A 25,872-nucleotide genomic window follows, 5' to 3' on the forward strand; every position below is an offset into this window, starting at 1 on the left:
ATCAGAGATTCCTGTGTTTTGCGGTACAACAGGACCATTTCCAGTTTTTCGTCCTGCCGTTCGGTCTCACAACCGCTCCCAGGGTTTTCACAAAAATCATGGCAGCGTTGATGGCTATTTTGAGGATCAGAGGTCTAGTACTCATCCCGTACCTCGATGACATCCTCATCAAGGCTCTGTCCTTTTCTCAGGCCCAGGAAAGCCTGGCCATCGTTCTCGACACCCTGTCCCGTTTCGGGTGGCTTGTCAACAGGAAGAAGTCCTGCCTTGTTACTACTCAGCGCCTCATTTTTCTAGGAATGCTGTTCAACACCCATCAGACAAGGGTTTTTCTTCCCAAAGAGAAGGGAGCAATCCTCCAGCAGGGGAGTTCACTCTCGACAAGGCCCTCGGCTTCCTTCCTTCCGCTCAGCTATGAAGGTCCTAGGGAGAATGCTGCCAGCGTCGGAAGTGATCCCTTTTGCCCAATTCCATTCAAGACCACTTCAGCAGGCCATCCTTTCGCAGTGGGACAGGTCTGTTCTCTCCCTGAGTCTTCCGATTCGGCTCTCTTCCCAAGTCAAATGGTCACTCTATTGGTGGCTGGCATCCCCTCTCATCTTCCAGGACTGATCCTTCCTTCCCGTCTACTGGCAGGTTGTGACGACTGACGCCAGCCTTCTCGGCTGGGGTGCGGTATTTCGTCATCTGACTGTCCAGGGACGTTGGTCGACACAGGAATCTTCGATGCCGATCAAAGTCCTCAAGATAAGGGCCATCTATCTGTTCCTACTTCACTGGGAAAAGCTTCTCAAGGGTCTGCCAATCTAGGTTCAGGCGGACAATGCCACGGCTGTGGCATACGTTAATCACCAGGGAGGGACTCTGAATCCCTTGGCGATGGCAGAGGTGTCGGTTCCGATGATATCTGCAGTGCATATCCCCGGCGTAAACAACCGGGCCGCCAATTTTCTCAGCCGCGAGGGTCTCACGGCAGAAGAGTGGTCCTTGCATCTAGAAGTTTTCCATCAAATTTGCCTTCGATAGGGAACACCTCATGGTGTCCTGTATGAACAGGAAGGTTCCACGGTTCATCTCCAGGTCCCGCGATCTTCTTGCGGTAGGTGCCGATGTTCTGGCATTTCCCTGGTTGCAGTTCGTGCTTCCCTATCTTGTTTCCTCCCCTTCTTCGCAGGCTGTTGAAGATCAAGGCGGAGGGGGTGCCAGTCATACTGGTCGCGTCGGATTGGCCAAGAAGGTCTTGGTTCGCAGAGATTGTTAATCTTCTCACGGACGACCCCTGGAGGCTCCCAGACAGACTGAATGTGCTGTCCCATGGACCGATTTGCCACCAGAATTCTTGGTCGCTCAATTTAATGGTGTGGCTGTTGAAACCGCGGTACTGAGAGTGTCCAGACTTTCAGATCGGGTGATTCACACCATGATCCAGGCTAGAAAGCTGTCGTCTTCCAGAGTCTATTATCGAACCTGGAAGGCCTATTTCAGCTGGTGTGAGTCTAATCACATCCCGCCTATGTCCTTTTCTCTTCATTCTATTTTGGTGTTTCTCCAGGCGGGACTGGGCGCTGGTCTTGCCCTTAGTTCTCTAAAGGGTCAGGTGTTAGCGCTTTCCATTCTTTTCCAGAGGATTTTATCCTCCCGCTCTCAGATCAAACCTTTCTTCAAGGGATAGCGCATGCGGCTCCTCCGTACCGGTCTCCCGTGGACCCCTGGGACCTCAATCTAGTCCTGGAGGCCCTGAGTGGTTCTCCCTTTGAACTTCTCCGAGAGGTTTACCTGTCCTTTCTATCCTGGAAGGTGGCATTTCTCGTGGCCATCACCTCCATCAGGCGCGTCTCGGAGTTGGCGGCCCTTGTCGCCCTCCTTTCTTCATTCTTCACCAGGTTAAGGTGGTTTTCAGGCCTCCACCTTCCTTCCCAAGGTGGTGTCCGTTTTGCACCTAAATGAGAGCATTTTTCTCCCTTCTTTTTATCCTGCTCCAACTCATCCTCTGGAGCGTTCATTGAGCAAGCTAGACCTGGTCATGGCGGTGAGGGTCTAGGACCGCTCCCCTTAGGAAGACGGACTCTTTTTTTCATCATTCCGAATGGTCTGCGAAGAGGCCTGCCGACCTCCAAGGCTATGATTGCTCGCTGGATCAGAACTGCAATTTTGGAGGCTTACCAGGTCAAGAACAGAGTGCCTCCCCATGGGATTAAGGCTCACTCTACCTGGGCAGTGAGCGCCTCTTGGATGGTACACCATACAGTTGTGGCCAAAAGTATTGACACCCCTGCAATTCTGTCAGATAATACTCAGTTTCTTCCTGAAAATGATTGCAAACACAAATTCTCTGGTATTATTATCTTCATTTAATTTGTCTTAAATGGAAAAAAAAACACAAAAGAGAATGAAGCAAAAAGCAAAACATTGATCATTTCACACAAAACTCCAAAAATGGGCCAGACAAAAGTATTGGCACCCTCAGCCTAATACTTGGTTGCACAACCTTTAGCCAAAATAACTGCGACCAACGCTTCCGGTAACCATCAGTGAGTTTCTTACAATGCTCTGCTGGAATTTTAGACCATTCTTCTTTGGCAAACTGCTCCAGGTCCCTGATATTTGAAGGGTGCCTTCTCCAAACTGCCATTTTTAGATCTCTCCACAGGTGTTCTATGGGATTCAGGTCTGGACTCATTGCTAGCCACCTTAGAAGTCTCCAGTGCTTTCTCTCAAACCATTTTCTAGTGCTTTTTGAAGTGTGTTTTGGGTCATTGTCCTGCTGGAAGACCCATGACCTCTGAGGGAGAACCCAGCTTTCTCACACTGGGCCCTACATTATGCTGCAAAATTTGTTGGTAGTCTTCAGACTTCCTAATGTCACGCACACGGTCAAGCAGTCCAGTGCCAGAGGCAGCAAAGCAACCCCAAAACATCAGGGAACCTCCGCCATGTTTGACTGTAGGGACCGTGTTCTTTTCTTTGAATGCCTCTTTTTTTCTCCTGTAAACTCTATGTTGATTCCGTTGCCCAAAAAGCTCTACTTTTGTCTCATCTGACCAGAGAGCATTCTTCCAAAACGTTTTAGGCAAGTTTTGGCAAACTCCAGCCTGGCTTTTCTATGTCTCGGGGTAAGAAGTGGGGTCTTCCTGGGTCTCCTACCATACAGTCCCTTTTCATTCAGACGCCGACGGATAGTACAGGTTGACACTGTTGTACCCTCGGACTGCAGGGCAGCTTGAACTTGTTTGGATGTTAGTCGAGGTTCTTTATCCAACATCCGCACAATCTTGCGTTGAAATCTCTTGTCAATTTTTCTTTTCCGTCCACATCTAGGGAGGTTAGCCACAGTGCCATGGGCTTTAAACTTCTTGATGACACTGCGCACGGTAGACACAGGAACATTCAGGTCTTTGGAGATGGACTTGTAGCCTTGAGATTGCTCATGCTTGCTCACAATTTGGTTTCTCAAGTCGTCAGACAGTTCTTTGGTCTTCTTTCTTTTCTCCATGCTCAATGTGGTACAAACAAGGACACAGGACAGAGGTTGAGTCAAATATAATCGATGTCAACTGCATGCAAGTGTGATTTAGTTATTGCCAACACCTGTTAGGTGCCACAGGTAAGTTACAGGTGCTGTTAATTACACAAATTAGAGAAGCATCACATGATTTTTCGAACAGTGCCAATACTTTTTTCCACCCTCTTTTTTATGTTTGGTGTGGAATTATATCCAATTTGGCTTTAGGACAATTCTTTTTTGTGTTTTTTCATTTAAGACAAATTAAATGAAGATAATACCAAAGAATTTGTGTTTGCAATCATTTTCAGGAAGAAACTGAGTATTATCTAACAGAATTGCAGGGGTGTCAATACTTTTGGCCACAACTGTAGGTCATCCGCCATACAGCTGTGCAAAGCAGCAACCTGTTCTTGCATCCACAAGTTTGAAAAATTTTATGAGGTCCATACCTATGCTTTTGCGGATGCCAGCCTAGGCATAAGGATCTTGCAGGCGGCAGTGGTGAGTTCTCCTACCTGAACAAAGTTTCTTCTGTTCCCTCCCCAGGGACTGCTTTGGGACGTCCCATGGTTCCTGTGTCCCCCAATGAAGCGATAGAGAAAATAGGATTTTTGGTTGCTTACCTACCGTAAAATCTGTTTCTCGGAGCCTACACTGGGGGACACAGCACCCTCCCATGTTTATCAGCTCCTTTTTTCGGTGTTCTATTGTTACAGTTGAGTTGTCTGTTTTTTCTTTCTATCTTGTTGCTTCTCCTACTGCTTTCTCACTAACTGATTATCATAGTGCCAGTCGGTGGGGTGTATACAGCAGAGGAGGAGCTATCTTTTTTTGTGCATAGTGTCAGCATCCTAGTGACAGCAGCATACACCCATGGTTCCTGTTTCCCCCAATAAAGGCTCCAAGAAACAGATTTTACGGTAAGCAACCAAAAATCCTGTTTTCCCTCACATATGGTGTATCGTCGTACTCAGGAGAAAGTGCATAACAAATTTGTACAGTTAATGGTCTCCTGTTATATACCCTTGTAAATATTTCTGTGAAGCACCGAAAGTGTTAATAAACTTCTTGAATTTGGTTTTGAGCACATTGAGGGTTGCAGTATTTACACTGGTGACACTTTTTGGTATTTTCCATCATATAGGCTCCTCAGTCACTTCAAATGGGATGTGGTTCCTAAAAAAAATGGTTTTGTAAAATTTGTTTGCAAAATGAGAAATTGCTGACAGAAAAATGTTTCAAAAGTTGTGCTGATGTAAAGTAGACATGTGGGAAATGTTATTTATGAACTATATTGTGTGATATAACTCTGGTTTAAAAGTATACAAATTAAAAGTTTGACATTTTCACCAAATTCCAATATTTTCCAAATATTGACTTAAATTTACCACTAACATGAAGGACAGTGTGTCACGAAAAAACGCTAATTGACTAAATAATAAATAAAATAAACATATTTTCTAAAAATAATACAGGAAAGTATCTAAAAATTAGAATCGGCCCACTTTTCCAACATTAAAAGTAAAAAAAAAAAAAAAAAAAATAAGCGTAGTATCACTGTATCCTTTAAGTTCAAGTTACCAGAATAAAAATTAAACTGATAAATGTCATAACAAAAAATGAAGCACCATAATCGCATTTTTTCAGTTGCTGCAATACCCCAAAAAATTTCAATAAGAAGTGATCAAACATCTACCCCACTAACTTAAAAACGTCAGCTCCACATAAAAAATATACCCTCACACAGCTCCATTGGCTGAAAAATTAATGTTACAAGTCTTTGAAAATAATGACATAGACTAAAAATGAATTCTTTTTGTTAATGTATTTCTGATTTTTTTTTCACCGCTTAACAAACTTGTATAGTTTAATTTTTTTCCCATGCGTCGCCATAATTGTACTGACCTGGAGAATCACATTGCCAAGTCATTTTAGCATGATGAACACAGAAAAAACAAAACCCAAAAAAACAATCACAGAATTGCTTTTTCTTTTTTTTATTGTTTTTGTTTTTTTGCGGAATTTCTGTTTACTTGGATTTTTTCCCCGTTTTCCAGTACCTTCAATGGTAAACTAAATGGTCCCCTCCTCCTGCAAAAAAGTTATTGCTCTTTGAAAATAAGGGGAGGGGAAAAAAGAAAAACACAAAATCGGAAAATGGGCAAGGGGTTATATGTTTATAAGAGATTGACAGCGGCATTTAAATAGTTAAACCATTGCAATTGAAGTGTCCTCCAGTCATTGTAATCACAGGCAGACAATGTCCACAGCTGGCATCTGCTATATATGAGGCAGGCTCCGCTCCTGATGTAAGTTACCGCATCATGACGGACTGTGTCATAGGCAGCTGACAGGCACGGAACCCATGCCGTGGGTCCCTGCACCCAGAACGCTGTGATTGGTCAGTCAATCTGACTGACCCATCAAATCATGATCAGGCAGGAGATGCTGACATTTCAGCATCTCCATCCGGTCCGTGCAGGAGCTCCGCGCTGTTGGTGGCTGAGCTTCCTGCACTAACAGTCAAAAAGTGAAAGTCCCGTAAAGGGACTAGGTAAAAAAAAACAAAACATTTTTTAAGAAAAGATAAAAAAAATAATAAAAAATTCCCTAATAAATACACATTTTTATGTAAAAATAAAATAAACAAAAAAATAGACATGTTTTGTATTGCCGCGTCCGTAGAAAAAATCCGATTTATAAAAGTATCACACTAGTTAACCCTCATACAGCTTCATCAGCAGAAAAATAAAAAAGTTATAGCTCTCAGAATAAAGCGATGCAAAAATAATTATTTTTTTCTATAAGTTTTTATTGTATGAAAGCGCCAAAACATTAAAAACTATATAAATGAGGTATGGCTGTAATCATACTGACCCGAAGAATAAAACTGCCTTATCAATTTTACCACATGTAGAACGGAGAAAAAAAAAACAGTTCCTGAATGGCTGTTTTTCATTCATTCCGCCTCCACAAAAATCAGAATAGAAAGCAATCAAAAAATGTCATGTGCCTGAAAATGGTACCAATAAAAACGTCAACGCGTCCCGCAAAAAACAAGACCTGACATGACTGTGGGCCGAAATATGGAAAAATTATAGCTCTCAAAATGTGATGATGCAAAAACTATTTTTTTTCAATAAAAAGCGTCTTTTAGCGTGTGACAGCTGCCATACATAAAAACACCCTATAAATAGTAAATCATACCCCCCTTTATCACCCCCTTAGTTAGGGAAAAATGATAAAATTTAAAAAGTGTATCTTTCCATTTTCCCATTAGGGTTAGGGTTATGGCTAAAGTTAGGGTTATGGTTAAAGTTGGGGCTAAAGTTAGGGTTGGAGCTAAAGTTGGGGTTATGAAACACCTGGTCACTCCATGCGTGCCGTGCTCCTGTGCCTTCTGTCTGCTTTCCATGGATGTCCTCAAGACTATTTAATTGCAGACTCCTGCTTTGGGGCGCCATAGAGAATACCAGACTTTGCTTATCCGTTCTTTGTGTGATTAACTCCTTATTTTCTGATTATCAGGCAATGGAGGCCTCTCAGCAAGCAGAGGAGCTTCGAGCTCAGCTGGAGCTGTCACAGAAGAAGTTACAAGACCTTCGGGTGGAGATTATAGAAAACAGCGCGAGTCGTGAAAAGGATGCCTTCAACTACAAGAGAGCCCAGGTAAAGTTGAAATAAATAGCTATGTGACCGACGTGAGTATTCACTGACACGTGACTGAGGTCGTTTCTGTATATGGAAAACGTGATGTCCATTAAAAATGCCTCTAATTGGTAAGAGGAGCTGGAAAGAAATAAGATTTGGCCCGAGAGAAACATGTTGTGCTATGGAAACATCTGAAATGAAGTATAATTATACAAGGTGTTTCTCCTACGCCTCATTGGGGGACACAGACAGTGGGAGTTATGCTGCTTGCCACTAGGAGGACACTAAGTAAACCAGAAAAAACGTTAACTCCTCCCCTACAGTATACACCCTCTCGCTGGATAAGATTTCTCCAGTTCTTGCTTAGTGTCTGTAGGAGACACTTGGGTCTGGACTCCACCGTATTTATTTTATTTTTGAATTTTCTGCAAATTTTTATTTTTTAATTAACGGAGTGAAAGGGGCGACGGTTCCTTTCTACGGCCTGCTCTCCCCCGAACCAACAACAGGCAAGCACGCGGCGTATACCTCTCCGTACACTTTCCTGCGACGATCAGGGCTGATTCCTCTGCCGATTCCTTACCGTGGACTGATATGAGGGCAAGTGCAACAGAAGAACATGGAGTGCATGAAGACAGTCGGAGGCATTTACCTACAGCGCTCCCGAATGCCCTGAATCAGCCCTATAGCTCTCCATCCCCCTACCTATAGGGTGGATCGATTGAGCATACCCCTTTAAGAACTCCCCCAGCTCTGCTACATCAGCCCAGGAGGATGAGAAGACCTGCGTGGATGGCCCCGGACAGCGCGGTCGGCCTGAGCACTGGAGTAGAGGTATGGGGTCGGGTCCTGGTCCCCGGGAGAGGCACTGACTTTGTCTCAGCAGCGGTGCTCCGGCGCCCCATCGCGCCCCCCCCCCCCCCCCTGCTCTCGGCGCCTACCGCGGGTAGGCGAAAAATTTAGTCCCCGGCTTTTCCGGCCTACTAGGCTGCAATTTGAATAGCGCCGCCCATGCTAGCGCCGCCCCCACCCCTGTCCTCGGTGCCTACCACGGGTAGGTCAAAAATTTAGTCCCCGGCTTTTCCAGCCTACTAGGCTGCAATTTGAATAGGCGCCACCCACGCTAGCGATGTCGCCCCCCCCCCCCCCCCCCCGGCGCTTCTCGTCTCTTACGAGAGGCGCAATCCCAGTCCCGGGGGCCATGAAGTTTACCTCAGCCTGCTCTAGAAACAGGCTGTGAGGCGCACACTCTGCCGGATACCGGGTGTCACCACAGGGCCACAGCTATTCCTCCCGGGGACACAGCACAGGACTGGGGTAAGCTGCATCTGCCCTCAGAACAAAGCTTAACCCCTTCCTGGCACATTCCCTGCCGCTGCAGATCAGAATCTGCCTTTAACCCTTTCAGGAGCACTATGTCTCAATCTAAGGAGGCTAAACGGGCTGCTAAGAAGCACACAGCGTTTTTTATCATGTGTACCACTTGCAAGACTGCCTTGCCCAGTGCCCAGACTAATCCGTTATGCACGGACTGCGACCCGGCCTGTGCTCAAACGCCCCTCGTCGCCGATCCTGCAGGATTTTGTGTTTAGTCCCCCTGAGTGGGCTGCGTCCCTGTCACGGTCAGTGGAGTCACTGACCCAGGCTACAGACTCCCTCTGGGAAGCCTCTTTAAGTCAGAAAGCGTCTTTACCGCCCGAGCGGGGCTCTGGCGACGGTGGGGAACCATCCTCCAGCAGGGGCCGTACTCGCTCAAGGGATGGTCAGGCTAGAAAGCGGACCCATGACACGTCCCTTAGTCACACTTGCACTTCAGCACCGGCGAGTTCTGTCTCTCGCTCTCCCTCTCCTATTGTTCGCAGCGAGCACGACTCTGAATTTGAATCTGACACGTCAGCCCCTCAGAATCTTCCAGCTCAGAATCAGTCAACAGGATTCTACAGTTGGATGAGGAAAATATTCCCACTCCAGCACACGCTATCTTATTTAAGAGGACCAAAAGTGTACACAGGTTATTTGCCAGCCATCCAGAGTTTAAGGATATTGTCCAGAATCATAGGGATCAGCCACATAAGCGGTTCACAGGGCAAAAGCCTACTGAGACTAAATACCCTTTTGCTCCAGACCTAATGAAGGATTGGTTACAGTCCCCTTCGGTGGACCCTACTATATCGCGTCTTGCTTCTAAAACGCTCCTATCCGTCTCTGAGGGCTCCTCAGTCAGAAACCCCTCCGATCGTCAAATTGACTACTTTGCCTGCTCAGTTTTTGAAGCTTCAGGAGCGGCGCTTTTTCCATCTTTCGCGGCGACTTGGGCCACTAAGGCAATGGCCGCTTGGGCAGAAGTCTTAATTACTGCCTTCCAGGGTACCAGTCTTCCTCCGGAGGCAACCAGGGTCGCCAGGCAGATAATTCACGCAGCAGACTTTGTAGTGGACGCTTCTTTAGATGCCGCCAATTGCGCTGCTCAAACTGCCGCTAATGCAATCTCCATTAAAAGAGCCCTATGGCTCCGCGACTGGCGGGCGGATGCTACATCTAAAAGATCGTTGACTTCCCTGCCCTATCAGACTGGTCGTCTTTTTGGAGAGAAACTGGATCAGATCATTTCTGATACTACCGGGGGAAAGAGTAAATTCCTTCCTCAACAAAAGGCTGTTCGGCCGTTTCGGAGCCAACAGCCGACGCGTTTTCGACCTTTTCGCAACAATTCCAGTTGGTCCTCCACTACCTTCTCTTCCGGATCAAGTCGGTCCCCGCGCGGAGACAGAGGCCCCCAGGTCTCATACAGACCTAACCGCTCTTGGAAGCCCAGGCCAAGGGCATCTGGATCTAGGGGAGCCAGACCCCATAGATCTTATCTTCTACACAATGACTTTTTGCGATTTCCAGGGGACACCTACAAAGTAGGTGGTCGTCTACTTTCCTTCAGTCACACCTGGCTCGCGGTCGTCCACGGCAAGTGGGTCAGGGAGCTGGTGTCCTCCGGATACAAGATAGAATTTTCTTCCCCCTCCGACATGTTTTTTCCGGTCCACACCCCCCAAGAAAAAGACGAAAGCCTTCCTTCGTGCTGTTCAGGATCTGCAAAGGGACGGAGTCATCATTCCGGTCCCTCATCACGAAAGGTTCAGAGGATTTTATTCAAACCTTTTTGTGGTTCCATACTGGATCTCAAACTTTAATCAGTTTGTCAAGGTACGGTGATTCCGAATGGAATCTCTCCAATCAGTTGTCGCTTCCATGGAAAAAGGAGAGTTCCTAGCATCCATCAACATCAAGGACGCTTACCTTCACATTCCAATCTGCCCGTCCCACCAGCAGTTCCTGCGTTTTGCAATTCACGAGGAACACTTCCAGTTCGTTGTCTTGCCCTTCGGACTCGCCACCGCCCCCCAGGGTCTTTACCATGGTAATGGAGGCTGTCATGGCCATTCTCCACTCTCGGGGAGTGGTGGTGTTACCGTATCTGGACGACCTGCTCATCAAGGGTCCGTCCCTTCCAGCCTGCGAGGAATCCGTGGATATAACAGTAAATACACTTTCTCGCCTGGGCTGGAAGATAAACTTCGAAAAGTCTTTCCCAAAACCGGCCCCAGCAGATTTCCTTTTTAGGAATGATCTTGGACACTTGCCGCGGGTTGGTCATTCTCCCTCCAGAAAAGGCCCAAGCCTTAAAACAGGCAGCGCAGACTCTTTCTCGACCTGTTCCTCACTCCATTCGTTTAAGCATGAGAGTTTTCGGAAAGATGGTGGCAGCGATGGAAGCAGTTCCATTCACACAGTTGCATCTCCGTCCCTTGCAACACGCGTTGCTGGTGTTGCTGTTAGCTTGGGACAAGAACCCGTTCTCCCTGGACTGTCGGTTCTTTCTGTCCCTGCGGGTCAGACAAGCCCTCAAGTGGTGTACACTGAAGTCCTCCCTGAGTCAAGGGAGGTCTTTTCTCCCAGTAAGATGGTTGGTAGTAACCACCGACACAAGTCTTCTCGGCTGGGGTGCGGTCTTTCATCCCCACACGGCACAGGGTCGTTGGTCGACCCAAGAGTCACGTCTCCCCATCAGCATTTTAGAGATACGAGCGTTCAGATTAGCTCTACCGAGTTTCCACCATCTCCTCGCAGGTCTTTCGTCACCACACGGCACAGGGTCGTTAGTCAACTCGAGAGTCACATCTCCCCATCAACATCTTGGAGATACATGCGATCAGATTAGCTCTACGGAGTTTCCACCATCTCCTCACAGGTCACCCCATCAGGATCCAGTCCGACAACGCTTCGGCTGTAGCATATATCTACCGCCAGGGAGGTACTCAGAGAAGGATGGCCATGCACGAAGTGAGTCACATCCCCCATTGGCTGAGAACAACCATTCGCCCATCTCAGCAATCCACATCCCGGGCGTAAAGAATTGGGCGGCAGATTTTCTCAGTCGCCAGGGCCTTGCCTCGGGAGAGTGGTCTCTTCATCCGGAAGTCTTTCAGCAGATTTGTCACCGGTGGGGGACTCGGGATGTGGCTCTCATGGTCTCAAGACTAAACACCAAGGTTCCTTGATTCATTGCCCGATCGCGCAATCCGTGCACCATCGGAGCGGACTCCCTAATTCTGTCGTGGCACCGGTTCCGGCTCCCGTACATCTCCCCCCCCCCCCTTCCCTTGCTTCAGAGGGTCATCAAGAAGATCAGAACAGAGGGAGTACCAGTGATCCTAGTCGCGCCAGATCCTGCAATCGGCAGTACCACATTAAGTCAGTGGTACATGGGGTATTAGCAGATGTATGCTCCCCACCCAGGGACTGCTTTAGGATGTCCCACTGTCTGTGTCCCCCAATGAGGCGTAGGAGAAATAGGGATTTTTGTGTACTCACCGTAAAATCCTTTTCTCAGAGCCAGTCATTGGGGGACACAGCACCCACCCTGTTTAGCCTATTGGCTTACAGTAGCATTCTTAGGTTTTGACATAGTTATGGTTATTTTTTTCACCAAACTGGAGAAATCTCATCCAGCGAGAGGGTGTATACTGCAGGGGAGGAGTTAACTTTTTTCTGGTTTACTTAGTGTCCTCCTAGTGGCAAGCAGCATAACACCCACTGTCTGTGTCCCCCAATGATTGGCTCGGAGAAAAGGATTTTACGGTGAGTACACAAAAATCCCTATTTTCCTAACTGAAGTTTTTATGGTATATTCTCTCACTATATATTGGAAATGCTTATTGTAGCCACAGTATCTTGTTAAAATGCCTATAATATACAAAGTATATGCTGGAATTATCTGTAATATCCACAGTGTATGCCCGGCATACCTGTAATATCCAAAGTATATGCCCGGCATACCTGTAATATCCAAAGTATATGCCCGGCATACCTGTAATATCCAAAGTATATGCCCGGCATACCTGTAATATCCAAAGTATATGCCCGGCATACCTGGAATATTCACAGTGTATGCCCAGAATACCTGTAATATCCACAATATATGCCCGGCATACCTGTAATATCCACATTGGGTGCCCACAATACCTGTAATATCCACAGTGTGTGCCCGGCATACCTGTAAGAGCCACGGGGTGTGCCCGACATACCTGTAAGAGCCACAGTAAATGTCTTGTAAATTGTAATAAAGGACTTTACTTCTAGGAAACGTTGAGTGCCGCTTTCTTCCCTTTTATGCACAAATATTATTTTGCTGAGTTTAGCGGAGCACCACAGTTTTTTCCTATTTTATACTGACCAAGCTCACAGCAGAGTGACAAATGCACAGTTCATGTTGTTTGGTGCCGTTAAGCTTAAAGGGAAGGTGCCGCCTTTTTTTTTTTTTTTTTTTTTTTAAATGATTATTTAAACAATTATTTTTAATACAAAATTAAACTTTTTAACTAACATTTTTATTATTTTTGCAGCCACTGGGCGCTGCCATATTGCTTTGCAGGAGTGTAAGAGACACTTACACTCTACAAATATGGATGCCCAGGGCATAGGAGACTGCAGTCGCCTGCCGACCCTATACCTAGCATTGAGAAGCTCCCTGCTGTGATCTGGGCACGCCCCCTGGGCTGTCCAGATCACAGAGAAGGGAGGAGATTGGCACCATCTTACTGGAGCCCACAGTCTATACTGTGAGCTCCACTTTCCTCCTATAATCGCAGCAGCGCGGTTATAGGAGAAGACAGAGGACGGGAGGCATGAGGAAGGAGCAAGAGCAGGCAGTGAGGTAATTATCGAGGGGATCGAGAGGTGAAGAGCCAGCAGTAGCTGACCTGTGAACGCTCCTCTCACTTGCACACACACACAGCAGTGAGTTGTCTCATCTCCTGTAGCTGTAGGGGGTGAGGAGTCTGCACAGCTGAGTCCTATTGTCTGTGTATCTAATCCCATCCTCTGTGATACAGTTGTGGCCAAAAGTATTGACACCCCTGCAATTCTGTCAGATAATACTCAGTTTCTTCCTGAAAATGATTGCAAACACAAATTCTTTGGTATTATTATCTTCATTTAATTTGTCTTAAATGAAAAAACACAAAAGAGAATGAAGCAAAAAGCAAAACATTGATCATTTCACACAAAACTCCAAAAATGGGCCAGACAAAAGTATTGGCACCCTCAGCCAAATACTTGGTTGCACAACCTTTAGCCAAAATAACTGCGACCAACCGCTTCCGGTAACCATCAATGAGTTTCTTACAATGCTCTGCTGGAATTTTAGACCATTCTTCTTTGGCAAACTGCTCCAGGTCCCTGATATTTGAAGGGTGCCTTCTCCAAACTGCCATTTTTAGATCTCTCCACAGGTGTTCTATGGGATTCAGGTCTGGACTCATTGCTGGCCACCTTAGAAGTCTCCAGTGCTTTCTCTCAAACCATTGTCTAGTGCTTTTTGAAGTGTGTTTTGGGTCATTGTCCTGCTGGAAGACCCATGACCTCTGAGGGAGACCCAGCTTTCTCACACTGGGCCCTACATTATGCTGCAAAATTTGTTGGTAGTCTTCAGACTTCATAACACCATGCACACGGTCAAGCAGTCCAGTGCCAGAGGCAACAAAGCAACCCCAAAACATCAGGGAACCTCCGCCATGTTTGACTGTAGGGACCGTGTTCTTTTCTTTGAATGCCTCTTTTTTTCTCCTGTAAACTCTTTGTTGATGCCTTTGCCCAAAAAGCTCTACTTTTGTCTCATCTGACCAGAGAACATTCTTCCAAAACGTTTTAGGCTTTTTCAGGTAAGTTTTGGCAAACTCCAGCCTGGCTTTTTTATGTCTCGGGGTAAGAAGTGGGGTCTTCCTGGGTCTCTTACCATACAGTCCCTTTTCATTCAGACGCCGACAGTTAGTACGGGTTGACACTGTTGTACCCTCAGACTGCAGGGCAGCTTGAACTTGTTTGGATGTTAGTCGAGGTTCTTTATCCAACATCCGCACAATCTTGCGTTGAAATCTCTTGTCAATTTTTCTTTTCCGTCCACATCTAGGGAGGTTAGCCACAGTGCCATGGGCTTTAATCTTCTTGATGACACTGCGCACGGTAGACACAGGAATATTCTGGTCTTTGGAGATGGACTTGTAGCCTTGAGATTGCTCATGCTTCCTCACAATTTGGTTTCTCAAGTCCTCAGACAGTTCTTTGGTCTTCTTTCTTTTCTCCATGCTCAATGTGGTACACACAAGGACACAGGACAGAGGTTGAGTCAACTTTAATCCATATCAACTGGCTGCAAGTGTGATTTAGTTATTGCCAACACCTGTTAGGTGCCACAGGTAAGTTACAGGTGCTGTTAATTACACAAATTAGAGAAGCGTCACATGATTTTTCAAACAGTGCCAATACTTTTTTCTACCCTCTTTTTTATGTTTGGTGTGTAATTATATCCAATTTGGCTTTAGGACAATTCTTTTTGTGTTTTTTCATTTAAGACAAATTAAATGAAGATAATAATACCAAAGAATTTGTGTTTGCAATCATTTTCAGGAAGAAACTGAGTATTATCTGACAGAATTGCAGGGGTGTCAATACTTTTGGCCACAACTGTACTGTCTGCTGAGCTGTGTATCTTATCCTCCCATGTATGATACTACTGCTGAGATGTGTATCTAATCCTATCCTGTGTGATACTGACTGCTGAGCCGTGTATCTAATCATCTCCTGTGTGATGCTGTGTATCTAATCCTATCCTGTGTTATACTGGCTGCTGAGCCGTGTATCTAATCCTCTCCTGTGTGATGCTGTGTATCTAATCCTCTCCTGTGTGATACTACTGCTGAGATGTATCTAATCCTATCCTGTGTGTTACTGACTGCTGAGCTGTATATCTAATCCTCCCATGTGTGATACTGTCTGCTGAGCCGTGTATTTAATCCTATCCTGTGATACTGTCTGCTGAGCTGTGTATCTAATCCTATTCTGTGTGATACTGTCTGCTGAGCTGTGTATCTATTCACATCCTGTGTGATACTGTCTGCTGAGCCGTGTATCTAATCCTATCCTATGTGATACTGACTGCTGAGCCGTGTATCTAATCCTATCCTGTGTGATACTGTCTGCTGAGCCGTGTATCTAATCCTATCCTGTGATACTGTCTGCTGAGCTGTGTATCTAATCCTATCCTATGTGAATGTCTGCTGAGCCGTGTATCTAATCACATCCTGTGTGATACTGTCTGCTGAGCCGTTTATCTAATCCTATCCTGTGTGATACTGTGCTGAGTTGTGTATCTAATTCCATCCTGTATGATACTGTGTGCTGAGCCGTGTATCTAATCCTATCCTGTGTGATACTGACTGCTGAGCAGTGTATCTAATCCCATCCTGTGGGATACTGACTGCTGATCTGTGTATCTAAACCTGTGTGATACTGTGCTAAGCTATGTATTTAATCTGCTCCCATGTGATACTTTGCTGAGCTGTGTATCTATTCCCATCATGTGATACTGTGCTGAGAGAGTATCTAATCCTATCCTGTGTGATACTGTGCTGAGTTGTGTATCTAATCCCATCCTGTATGATACTGTATGCTGAGCGGTGTATCTAATCCCATCCTGTGTGATACTGTTTGCTGAGCCGTGTATCTAATCTTATCCTGTGTGATACTGTATGCTGAGCCGTGTATCTAATCCCATCCTGTGTGTTACTGTCTGCTGAGCCATGTATCTAATCTTATTCTGTGTCATACTGTATGCTGAGCTGTGTATCTAATCCCATCCTGTGTGATACTGACTGCTGAGCTGTGTATCTAATCCTCTCCTGTGTGATACTGAATGCGGAGCCGTGTACCTAATCCAACCCTGTGTGATACTGTGCTGAGCGTGTATCTAATCCTCTCTTGTGTGATACTGAATGCTGAGCCGTGTATCTAATCCCATCTTGTGATACTGTCTGCTGAGCTGTGTATTTAATCCTCTCATGTGTGATACTGTCTGATGAGCCATGTATCTAATCCTATCCTGTGTGATAGTCTGCTGAGCGGTGTATCTAATCCCATCCTGTGATACTGTTTGCTGAGCCGTGTATCTAATCTTATCCTGTGTGATACTGTATGCTGAGCCGTATATCTAATCCCATCCTGTGGGATACTGTCTGCTGAGCTGTGTATTTAATCCTCTCCCATGTGAAACTTTGCTGAGCCGTATATATATTCCCATCGTGTGATACTGTGCTGAGCGTGTATCTAATCCTATCCTGTGTGATACTGTATGCTGAGCCTTGTATCTAATCCTATCCTGTGTGATACTGACTGTGGAGCCATGTATCTAATCCCATCCTGTATCATACTGTTTGCTGAGCCGTGTATCTAGTCTTATCCTGGGTGATACTGTATGCTGAGCCGTGTATCTAATCCGATCCTGTGTGATACTGACTGCTGAGCTGTGTATCTAATCCTCCTGTGGTACTGAATGTGGAGCCGTGTACCTAATCCCACCCTGTGTGATACTGTGCTGAGCGTGTATCTAATCCTCTCTTGTGTGATACTGTATGCTGAGCTGTGTATCTAATCCCATCCTGTGATACTGTCTGCTGAGCTGTGTATTTAATCCTCTCATGTGTGATACTGTCTGAAAAGCTATGTATCTAATCCTATCCTGTGTGATACTGTCTGCTGAGCTGTGTATCTAATCACATCCTGTGTGATACTGTCTGCTGAGCCGTGTATCTAATTGTATCCTGTGATACTGTGCTGAGTTGTGTATCTAATCTCATTATGTATGATACTGTATGCCGAGCGGTGTATCTAATTGTATCCTGTGTGATACTGTTTGCTGAGTCGTGTGTCTAATCTTATCCTGTGTGATGCTGTATGCTGAGCCGTGTATCTAATCCCATCCTGTGATACTGTCTGCTGAGCTGTGTATTTAATCCTCTCATGTGTGATACTGTCTGATGAGCCATGTATCTAATCCTATCCTGTGTGATACTGACTGCTGAGCCGTGTATCTAATCCTATCCTGTGTGATACAGTCTGCTGAGCCGTGTTTTTAATCCTCTCCTGTGTGATAGTCTGCTGAGCCGTGTATCTAATCCTCTCCTGTGTGATATTGTCTGCTGAGCCGTGTATCTAATCACATCCTGTGTGATACTGTCTGCTGAGCCGTGTATCTAATTGTATCCTATGTGATACTGTGCTGAGTTGTGTATCTAATCCCATCCTGTGTGATACTGTTTGCTGAGCCGTGTATCTAATCTTATCCTGTGATACTGTGTGCTGAGCCGTGTATCTAATCCCATACTGTGTGCTGAGCCGTGTATCTAATCCCATCCTGTGATACTGTATGCTGAGCCGTGTATCTGATCCTCTCCTGTGTGATACTGAATGCTGAGCCGTGTACCTAATCCCACCCTGTGTGATACTGTGCTGAGTGTGTATCTAATCCTCTCGTGTGATACTGTATGCTGAGCCATATATCTAATCCCATCCTGTGATACTGTCTGCTAAGCCGTGTATCTAATCCTCCCATGTGTGATACTGATTGTGTTGTGTGTGATCTATACGGCGATATTATGTGTGATCTATATGGCGGTATTGTGTGATCTATATGGCGGTATTGTGTGATCTATATGGCAGTATTCTGTGATATCTATATGGCAGTATTATGTGAGGACACTGGCGGCTTTATGTGTGATCTATATCGTGGTATTATGTCAGATCTATATTGTGGTATTGTGTGATCTATATAGCGGTATTATGTCAGATCTATATGGTGGGAATATGTGTGATCTATATGGCGTTATTATGCGTGATCTATGTGGCGGCAATATGTGTGATCTATATGGCGGCAATATGTGTGATCTATATGGCGGTATTGTGTGATCTATATGGCGGCATTATGTGTGATCTATATGGCGGCATTTTGTGAGATCTATATCGCGGCATTATGTCTGATCTATATGGCGGTAATGTGTGATCTGTATGGAGGTAATATGTGTGATCTATATGGCGGTAATATGCGTTATCTATATGGCGGTATTGTGTGTTCTGTATTGTGGTATTATGTGTGAACACTGGGCGGTATTGTGTGATCTAGTTGTTGGTATCATGTGTGATCTATATGGCTGTATTATGTGTGATCTATATGGTGGTATTATGTGAGAACACTATGGAGGTATTATGTGTGATCTATATGATGGTATTATGTTAGAACACTATGGCGGTATTGTGTGTGAACACTATGGCAGTATTGTCTGCAGAAAGGGGACCCACTCTTGGTGGTTCTGGCTGAGCACCTGAATATGGGTCTGGGGTAATAGATGGGGCAGCATGACCTCCAATTAGGTGCAGCCAAGGGAGGGCTGGTGAGGCAGCTGAAGAGAGGGGTCTCATTTTTATCGTTACTGTATAGCTCCATTTCCCTCCAGCCTGCTTCCCAGCGTCACCCCGTACTGCGCCTGTCGCCTCGCTTTCACACATCGCCAGGACAGGATGGAGAAGACAGGACCTGAGGAGGGAAATGGGGTCTTTGCATGCAAAGTCTGGATGAGAACAGGCCATCAATCAGCAGAAACGTTTCCTGGATTTCTGTGGAGCAGACAAGCAGACGGTCCATCCATGTGTATAAAACACAGAGCTCTATGTACAATCCCTGGCTGCTCCGCGCACCGAACAGGGTGCCCCCCCCCATAGACCAGCACACTGAAATACTCTGTGCTGCTGTCACCCTGCTTACCTCCACCATATATCTCCCAAAATCCTTGCTGCCTGTCATCTTCGGTGACTGTCTACTTGTCAGTATGACTTTGCACTCACCAACAAAATGGCTGCTCACTGTGTTCCTAAATGTCATCCTCTCTTATACCTTAGCAAACGCCCAGGAGGGGAGGAGAAGAGTGACATCACACCTATGTCAGTAGACTCAGCCCATATTTACTGCAGGGCAGTAATGTGAGCTAGTTGTACACTAGGTTTTTGTCAAATTTCAGTAGCTGCTCTCCCTAGTTTTTAAAAGTGGAAACACCAAACCTTTTAAAATTATATTTAGTATTTTACTAAGTTATAAACAAATTTTAAGAAAATGTAAACCTTAATTCTTTACATTTTTGGGATGGCGCCTTCTCTTTAAACTTGTTGCATACCCAGAATATTCTCAGTGAATGCCAGGGATATGGGCTCTTTGTCTTGCTTGGCATGCAGTTCTCTCCAGTGAATTCTATGGGAGCTAAATGAAAGTACTGCTTGTGATGCTCCTCATGTTGAGTGGTAACAAGTGACAGTAAATGTACTAAGAACGTAGCACGTTATTTAAATGTGTCTTCAATATTCTGTCCTATGCCCGGTTAAACTGTATCTGCTTGTTTTCTTGCAGGAGGATATCTCCCGTCTTCGGAAGAAACTGGAATCCACCAAGAAGCCTGATCTTGTACCAACTTGTGATAAGATTTTAATGGAAGAAATAAAAGAGTGCAAGGTAACAATAGGTTGGATGTTTTTAGGTGGACCTCTCCATACGTACATACTGTGTGTAGAGGGAAATCGGCTAATCACAGACCATTATCATTTGCCTATTTGCACACATTTGGCCATTTTTTTTTCATTATTTTTAAACTTTGTCACTAATCTGCCAGTTAAGGTAACATGTTGATTGTAAAAGACCCCATGCAATGAGGCAAAATAACCAAAATATTCATCCCTTGCCTTCCTCAATTTCTGTTCACCTGAAGTCAGAGATGACCTGTCACTACTTGGCTGCTGCAGCCTATCACTAGCCACAGTGGTGACATTAATGGGGTGTTAACATGTCGGCTCCACATCACGACACAAACAGCAGTTTTGCAGTTGAGATGAGTGTATGGCTGTTAGATGCTTGTACACTTTAAATCTTGACTAATAAGTGTCTGGGAGCTGCTGGTTTTCTGGGTATAAATGGTGTGTACACATGTAAGGCCGGGTTCACACAATTGTATTTCTTGGACCGCAAAGCCTGGACTGACCGTAACTCTCCTGACCCAAACTTACCAACTCATAGACACATAACTAGGCTGTAAGTTTGTGTCTGGAGATCTGCCAGCAGACCGGGCATTCCTCATGGTTATAGGCATACTTTGAAATGGACTGATGGGTCCAATGTTAGCCAAAAGATTGCCTAGGCACACATGGTACCTGGGAGGTTTGTGGGCTGTGACCTCTTTAGAGTTTAATCATTTACTTGAATTGGTCGTAGCATCTCTAAGCTTTAATGTGGGACACAACCGTTACTAACACTATGTAGTTGTGCTTGGGTGAAGTTGAAATGGTGGTTCTCTGCCTTCTGCTGATCGGTGGGCAGTGAGAGTTGACCTTCCACCATTCTGATATTCATAGCTTATGCTAAGCCATCAGTATTAGCTTGGGAGCCTCATTTTAAGTTTGTCTGATTTGATACTAGATATGAATCCTTGTTTTTTGGATAATCTGTATGTAATATACTGATTATTGCCTTTCTAATGTCATGCCTTCTTCTCTACTGCAGTCCCGGCTCACGTGTCCTTGCTGCAACTCTCGCAAGATGGATGCTGTCTTAACAAAGTGTTTCCACGTCTTCTGCTTTGAATGTGTGAAGACCAGATACGACACGCGGCAGCGCAAGTGCCCAAAATGCAACGCTGCATTTGGAGCAAATGACTTCCATCGTATTTACATTGGCTGAATAGATGGGCTGTTGCCAAGCCTTTCATGACATGCCATGGCACAATGTTTCTGGTTGGACGGGGAAAGACATCACCTGTACCTGCCCTGTCCCGTGCACACACACAGCCCTCTATCTCCACATTGTAAGATTTTCTCTGCCTAAGTCTTATCTTGCCACTAAGGGCGCTCAAGAGGCCTTGTCCAATAGGGGAACACTGCCTGGAATTATCACTTGCTGATACTTATGATGGTGGCAGGCTCCTTTTCATAGGGGTGATAGGTGAACTTCTGCAGAAGCTGTGACACAGATGGGTACAGGTTGTTTGGACGTACGATGCCATTTGGATTTTTATTTTTGTGTAACTAGAAGCAGCTCTACCATGTATCGATGGAAATATTTATTGGGAGAGTCCCTTCACCCATTACTAAGGCGTGTGATCACCACCTACTACTAGAAACTCATGTATACTTGTTACGGGATAACACGATGTCTAGAGAATGTTTGCAAGGGTGAATCTGTCGCGGACCAATATTAAAGGACCACCAACTAATAATTAAGCTTAGGATGGAGGGGTTGTTATGACAGACAAAATACCCAGCTCTCCTTTTTTCTCTAGTAGAGTGCCACCAGTCACCTCTAGTAGCAGCTGATCTCCTTGTCTACCTAAACATCAGCCTTTGAAATTGTAAGAGCTGGATCCTTCTGTTCCCCTATATAATCTGTCTGAGGAGAGTTGGATGGCCCCATACAACTTGGTGTCTGCCAATACCGGTTGGTTGGGCCAACTTTAGTTTGGGCCTTGACGCTAACTTCTGCCGGCTTCTTTCCAATTGCCACTTCCTTACTTGATGTCACCAGACTGGAGATGCGGAGTTAGTGTCTGGCACAACAGCCCATGTGACACAAGTTCTTCTCCCCCTTCCCTCTCACAATCACTAGTTTAAAGTGGCTGGAAAACGAATTGCTACTTTGTCTATGAGCTCCATTTGGATTTCTTTAGAGGCTAGTTGCTAGAAGCTTTTAGTTGGCTTAAAGCTTGTCAGCTAATTCATGCTGCCCAAACCATGGACAGCATGAACTGGAACCTGGCTGCACAATTGTAACTACGGTAAATGTTCTTTTCTGGAACGTCCCAATGTTGTAGAGAAAGTATAGTTTGAAGACTTTTTTGCAGCCCCAGTCCAGGTGATTGACAGGTCTCTTCCATGTGTCTACTTAGTAAGAAACTTGTTAATCACCTGGAGCAGTGAGAAGCTATATTTAAACTATATCTTTTCTGAAATGCAGGAGGCAGAGAAAAACCACCCGCGATTTGTGCAGCATGAATCAGCTTATGAGTTTCCTTTAACAAAGTCAATAAATGATCATATAAAGTAGTGCTCACAAGAGGCGAAATAGCACTTTCTAGCAATATGTCAAGGTTCCCAGGATTAGGACTAATTGCACCTGGTTAAAAGGGATAACACTGTGAATAAATCAAAGAGACGGGGCAGCTCCCAGTAGTGTGAATAAAAAACGCTCACTTTCTGAGCTATGCAATATAGCGTAGCAGCGTGGGACTGATGCCACTCCTAGCCAAAATACCAGATGGGCACAGGACAAAAGATGTACAGAAAGTAGATAAAACTTTATTCTCTGGTGCTGCCCTTAGAGGAGAGTTAAAAAGCACTTGATTTATTTCGGGGAAACTAAAACCAAAATAAAAGAACGTGGTTAAAACACAAAGTGCGGTGGAAAATGAGTGAATAATTTTTCTATCCAGTACTTGGATCTTCCTCAGATTCATACTCCACCTTCTGTTGGTTTCCCGGCTAAATACAATGCTTTTGGCAATAAGAATGGGATCAGGAGGTTGGTCAAACACTAGAATAATTCCAAAACATGCAAGTTTATAAAACCAGTTATTAACATAGACAACTTTGCCTAAAAACATTTGAAACAGAATATTTCACTTGTTCTAAGTGACTAGAGGGTGCTATATTTTTTTTCACTACTCCCTCCCTCTCTCGCTTGCACGACTTGTACATCTCATAAAAATAATTACATAATATTTAATTGCTAAAAGCAACTATGTATGTTTTGCATTTCTTTAATCAAGTTTTCTATGTTAAAGGTAATCTATCAGCAGGTTTTTGCTACCTTATCTGAGAGCAGCATGATGTAGGCAAAGTGAAGCTGAATTCAGCGATGTATCACTTACATTATTGGGTGCAGCCGTTCTGACGCAATCAGAGCTTTTAGATTTAGCAATGAATCAGAGCTGAGGAAGCTAACCCCGCCCACACCAGGTTCTGTATTTACAATGTCCATAGACAGGGAGGTGCCTATCACGAGGGGGTGTGTCAGACGAGGACTCACATGACCAGCTAGTCAGCAATATTAAGCTAATGGTGCTAAGACAATCATTGTTAAGCAAACAAAACCTCAGCGCTTGATAAGAGAGGCATCGCTGAAATCTGTGTTTTAACCCCTACCTGATGCTGTATTCTGATTACATAGAAAAAACCTGCTGACGTATACCCTTTATTAGTTGTTTTTATATACTTCCGTATTTATTTTTTTTTAATTCTTCTGACAACTTCTTCTCCCCATTTTTACCACCAAAAACACTGCATTTAACCTGGAAACTAAACGAAGCCCAGTATAAACCTGAGAATGATCCAAGTACTGGATCTAAAACACATTTCATTATCCACCGATCTTTGTTTTCACCAGGTTCTTTTATTTTGGTTTTACTTTACCGGAAATAAACTGGTTTTTCCACATCCTTTATGGACAGTGCCAAAGAATTGTTTTCTTACTTTACGTACAATTGAACCTTGGTGGCATATCCTAACAATAGATGTTTTTTTCCAATATTATTTTCACAGTTAAAATAAAAGGGGGTTTCTGTATAGACATCCTGTGTATGCCTAGCCAAATTTTCCTTTATACTAGAGATTGGGTCAGGGTTCAGTCTTAAGTTTATTGGGGGTGGGTGAAGCTTCGAGACGTCATCAAACTAAACGGAGACAGGAAAATGTAATAAGAGAGGTAGAAAGTCCAGCAGAATATATTAATCATCCCCCAATGTCAGATTGGTGGGGGTCTGACTACTGGAATCCCCATCCTTCACAGTTTGCGAAATTGACATATGTATATAGTGCTGTCCCTGTAGTCCTTATTATAGAAATTATACAAGCTCAGACTGTCTGGTATAAAAGTTTGATATTTGATATCACAGAGGACTGATAGTATAGCATCATTCGATGATGCAATCAGAATAGTTCATACATCTGTCACAGCTGACGGGGAGCTTTTATACATACACACGTATGATACCACATTGCCTTTTCGTATTTCAGATGCTTCAGTGGGATTTTGGGATGATCGGTTTCCTATTTTTATTCTGACACCATGTCACGCTGTGAATTTCTGCATTAGTTGTGGTGCCTGTGAGTGAGTAAAATGTGATTAGAGGTTCTGCCCACTGTGAAAAGGTGATTTTGAAAATGGCGCTGAGAAATATGGGGTCCTGGATGATTCCTGTGAACTGCTGCCTGTATTTTTAGAGGGCAAATAAATGTCCTTTTTTCTGTTATTGTTTCAGAATGGTTATTATGGGGTTGAGATGCTGATATGTTCATTGTTTCTAGCTTAGAGAGCCTTTTTGCAGAGTAGCTTGTGCTTGTGATATAATCTCCTCCGAGCTAGTGTTGGGTCATAGACGCTGATAATGCTGAACATGTAGCAACGCTCTCCATGCGACAGACCCTGAAAAACATCACAGGAAGAAAAAAAGGTTGTGATTTTCATGGGTGATCCTGTATAACAATATACAAGCCTCTTAAGAAAATCACGCCTTATAAGTTGATATCTGGAAAGGACAGACACAATGTAATGTGGGGTGTAATGGAAAGCTAACCTTACAGAGGACCTTAAACATTACACATAAACGACCAGATTTCTGCACTGCAGGTATCATTTTAATCCGTATCATATCACCAATATGGTCATGTCTTTACTTTGCAAAATTCTGCTGACAGGTTCTCTATACCATCTTTGTGTGGTTTGTATAAAGGAATTTTTATCAGTGGTGATTCATGTAAACAGTCTGACGGTACAACTACAGTGAACACAGTGTTGTGGCATCCATGGTCACTAGCATCAACGGTGTTACTTTTATTCATGGGGTTATTTAAACAGGACCTTTCACCCAAAATTTTCATGTAGGACTGTACACACAATATAAATATGGCTGCAGAGCGGAATCATGTACTTACCGTATTTATATTTTAATTTTACCTTTATCAATCAAAGTATTTGGCCCCTGATAACTTTTCTAAATCCAAGTGAGTGTTAACTTATCAGACAGTTTTCAGTTGGGGGTGGGTGGGGTGTACTTCTCCCTGTATTATACTGGCCAATCCTATGCAGGCAGCAGAACTCAGAGAGAAGAACACGCCCCCACAGTAGATTAGAGCAAGTTTCACACTGTAAAAATGTGTAATAACAAACAGCCCTAATCTACTGCTATAACCTACTGCTTGAGGCTGTGGGGGTGGGACAGTTAGCTGTGTTACCTTATAAACCCTTTTCTCAGCTCTCCTCTCCTAGCACTGTCTGTTCTACAGGGTAGGGTTTATGAGAATAA

General features: G+C 44.6%; 1 protein-coding gene across 3 annotated transcripts in view; it reads left to right on the forward strand.

Moving 5' to 3' along the window:
• Positions 1–24,819, forward strand: part of RNF20 (ring finger protein 20) — an 87,076-nt gene extending 62,257 nt beyond the window's left edge. For all 3 annotated transcript variants that reach the window (XM_073588305.1, XM_073588306.1, XM_073588307.1), the window contains exons 18-20: positions 7,034–7,174; positions 19,938–20,039; positions 21,081–24,819. In XM_073588305.1, coding sequence (XP_073444406.1) covers positions 7,034–7,174; positions 19,938–20,039; positions 21,081–21,257 — 420 coding nt within the window. In that variant the 3' untranslated portion in view covers positions 21,258–24,819. The remainder of the gene's footprint in view (positions 1–7,033; positions 7,175–19,937; positions 20,040–21,080) is intronic.
• The last annotated feature ends 1,053 nt before the right edge of the window (positions 24,820–25,872 follow it).

Source organism: Dendrobates tinctorius, unplaced genomic scaffold, assembly GCF_039654945.1.
Source record: "Dendrobates tinctorius isolate UK_male_01 unplaced genomic scaffold, ASM3965494v1 ptg000103l, whole genome shotgun sequence".
Taxonomy (NCBI): Eukaryota; Metazoa; Chordata; class Amphibia; order Anura; family Dendrobatidae; genus Dendrobates; species Dendrobates tinctorius.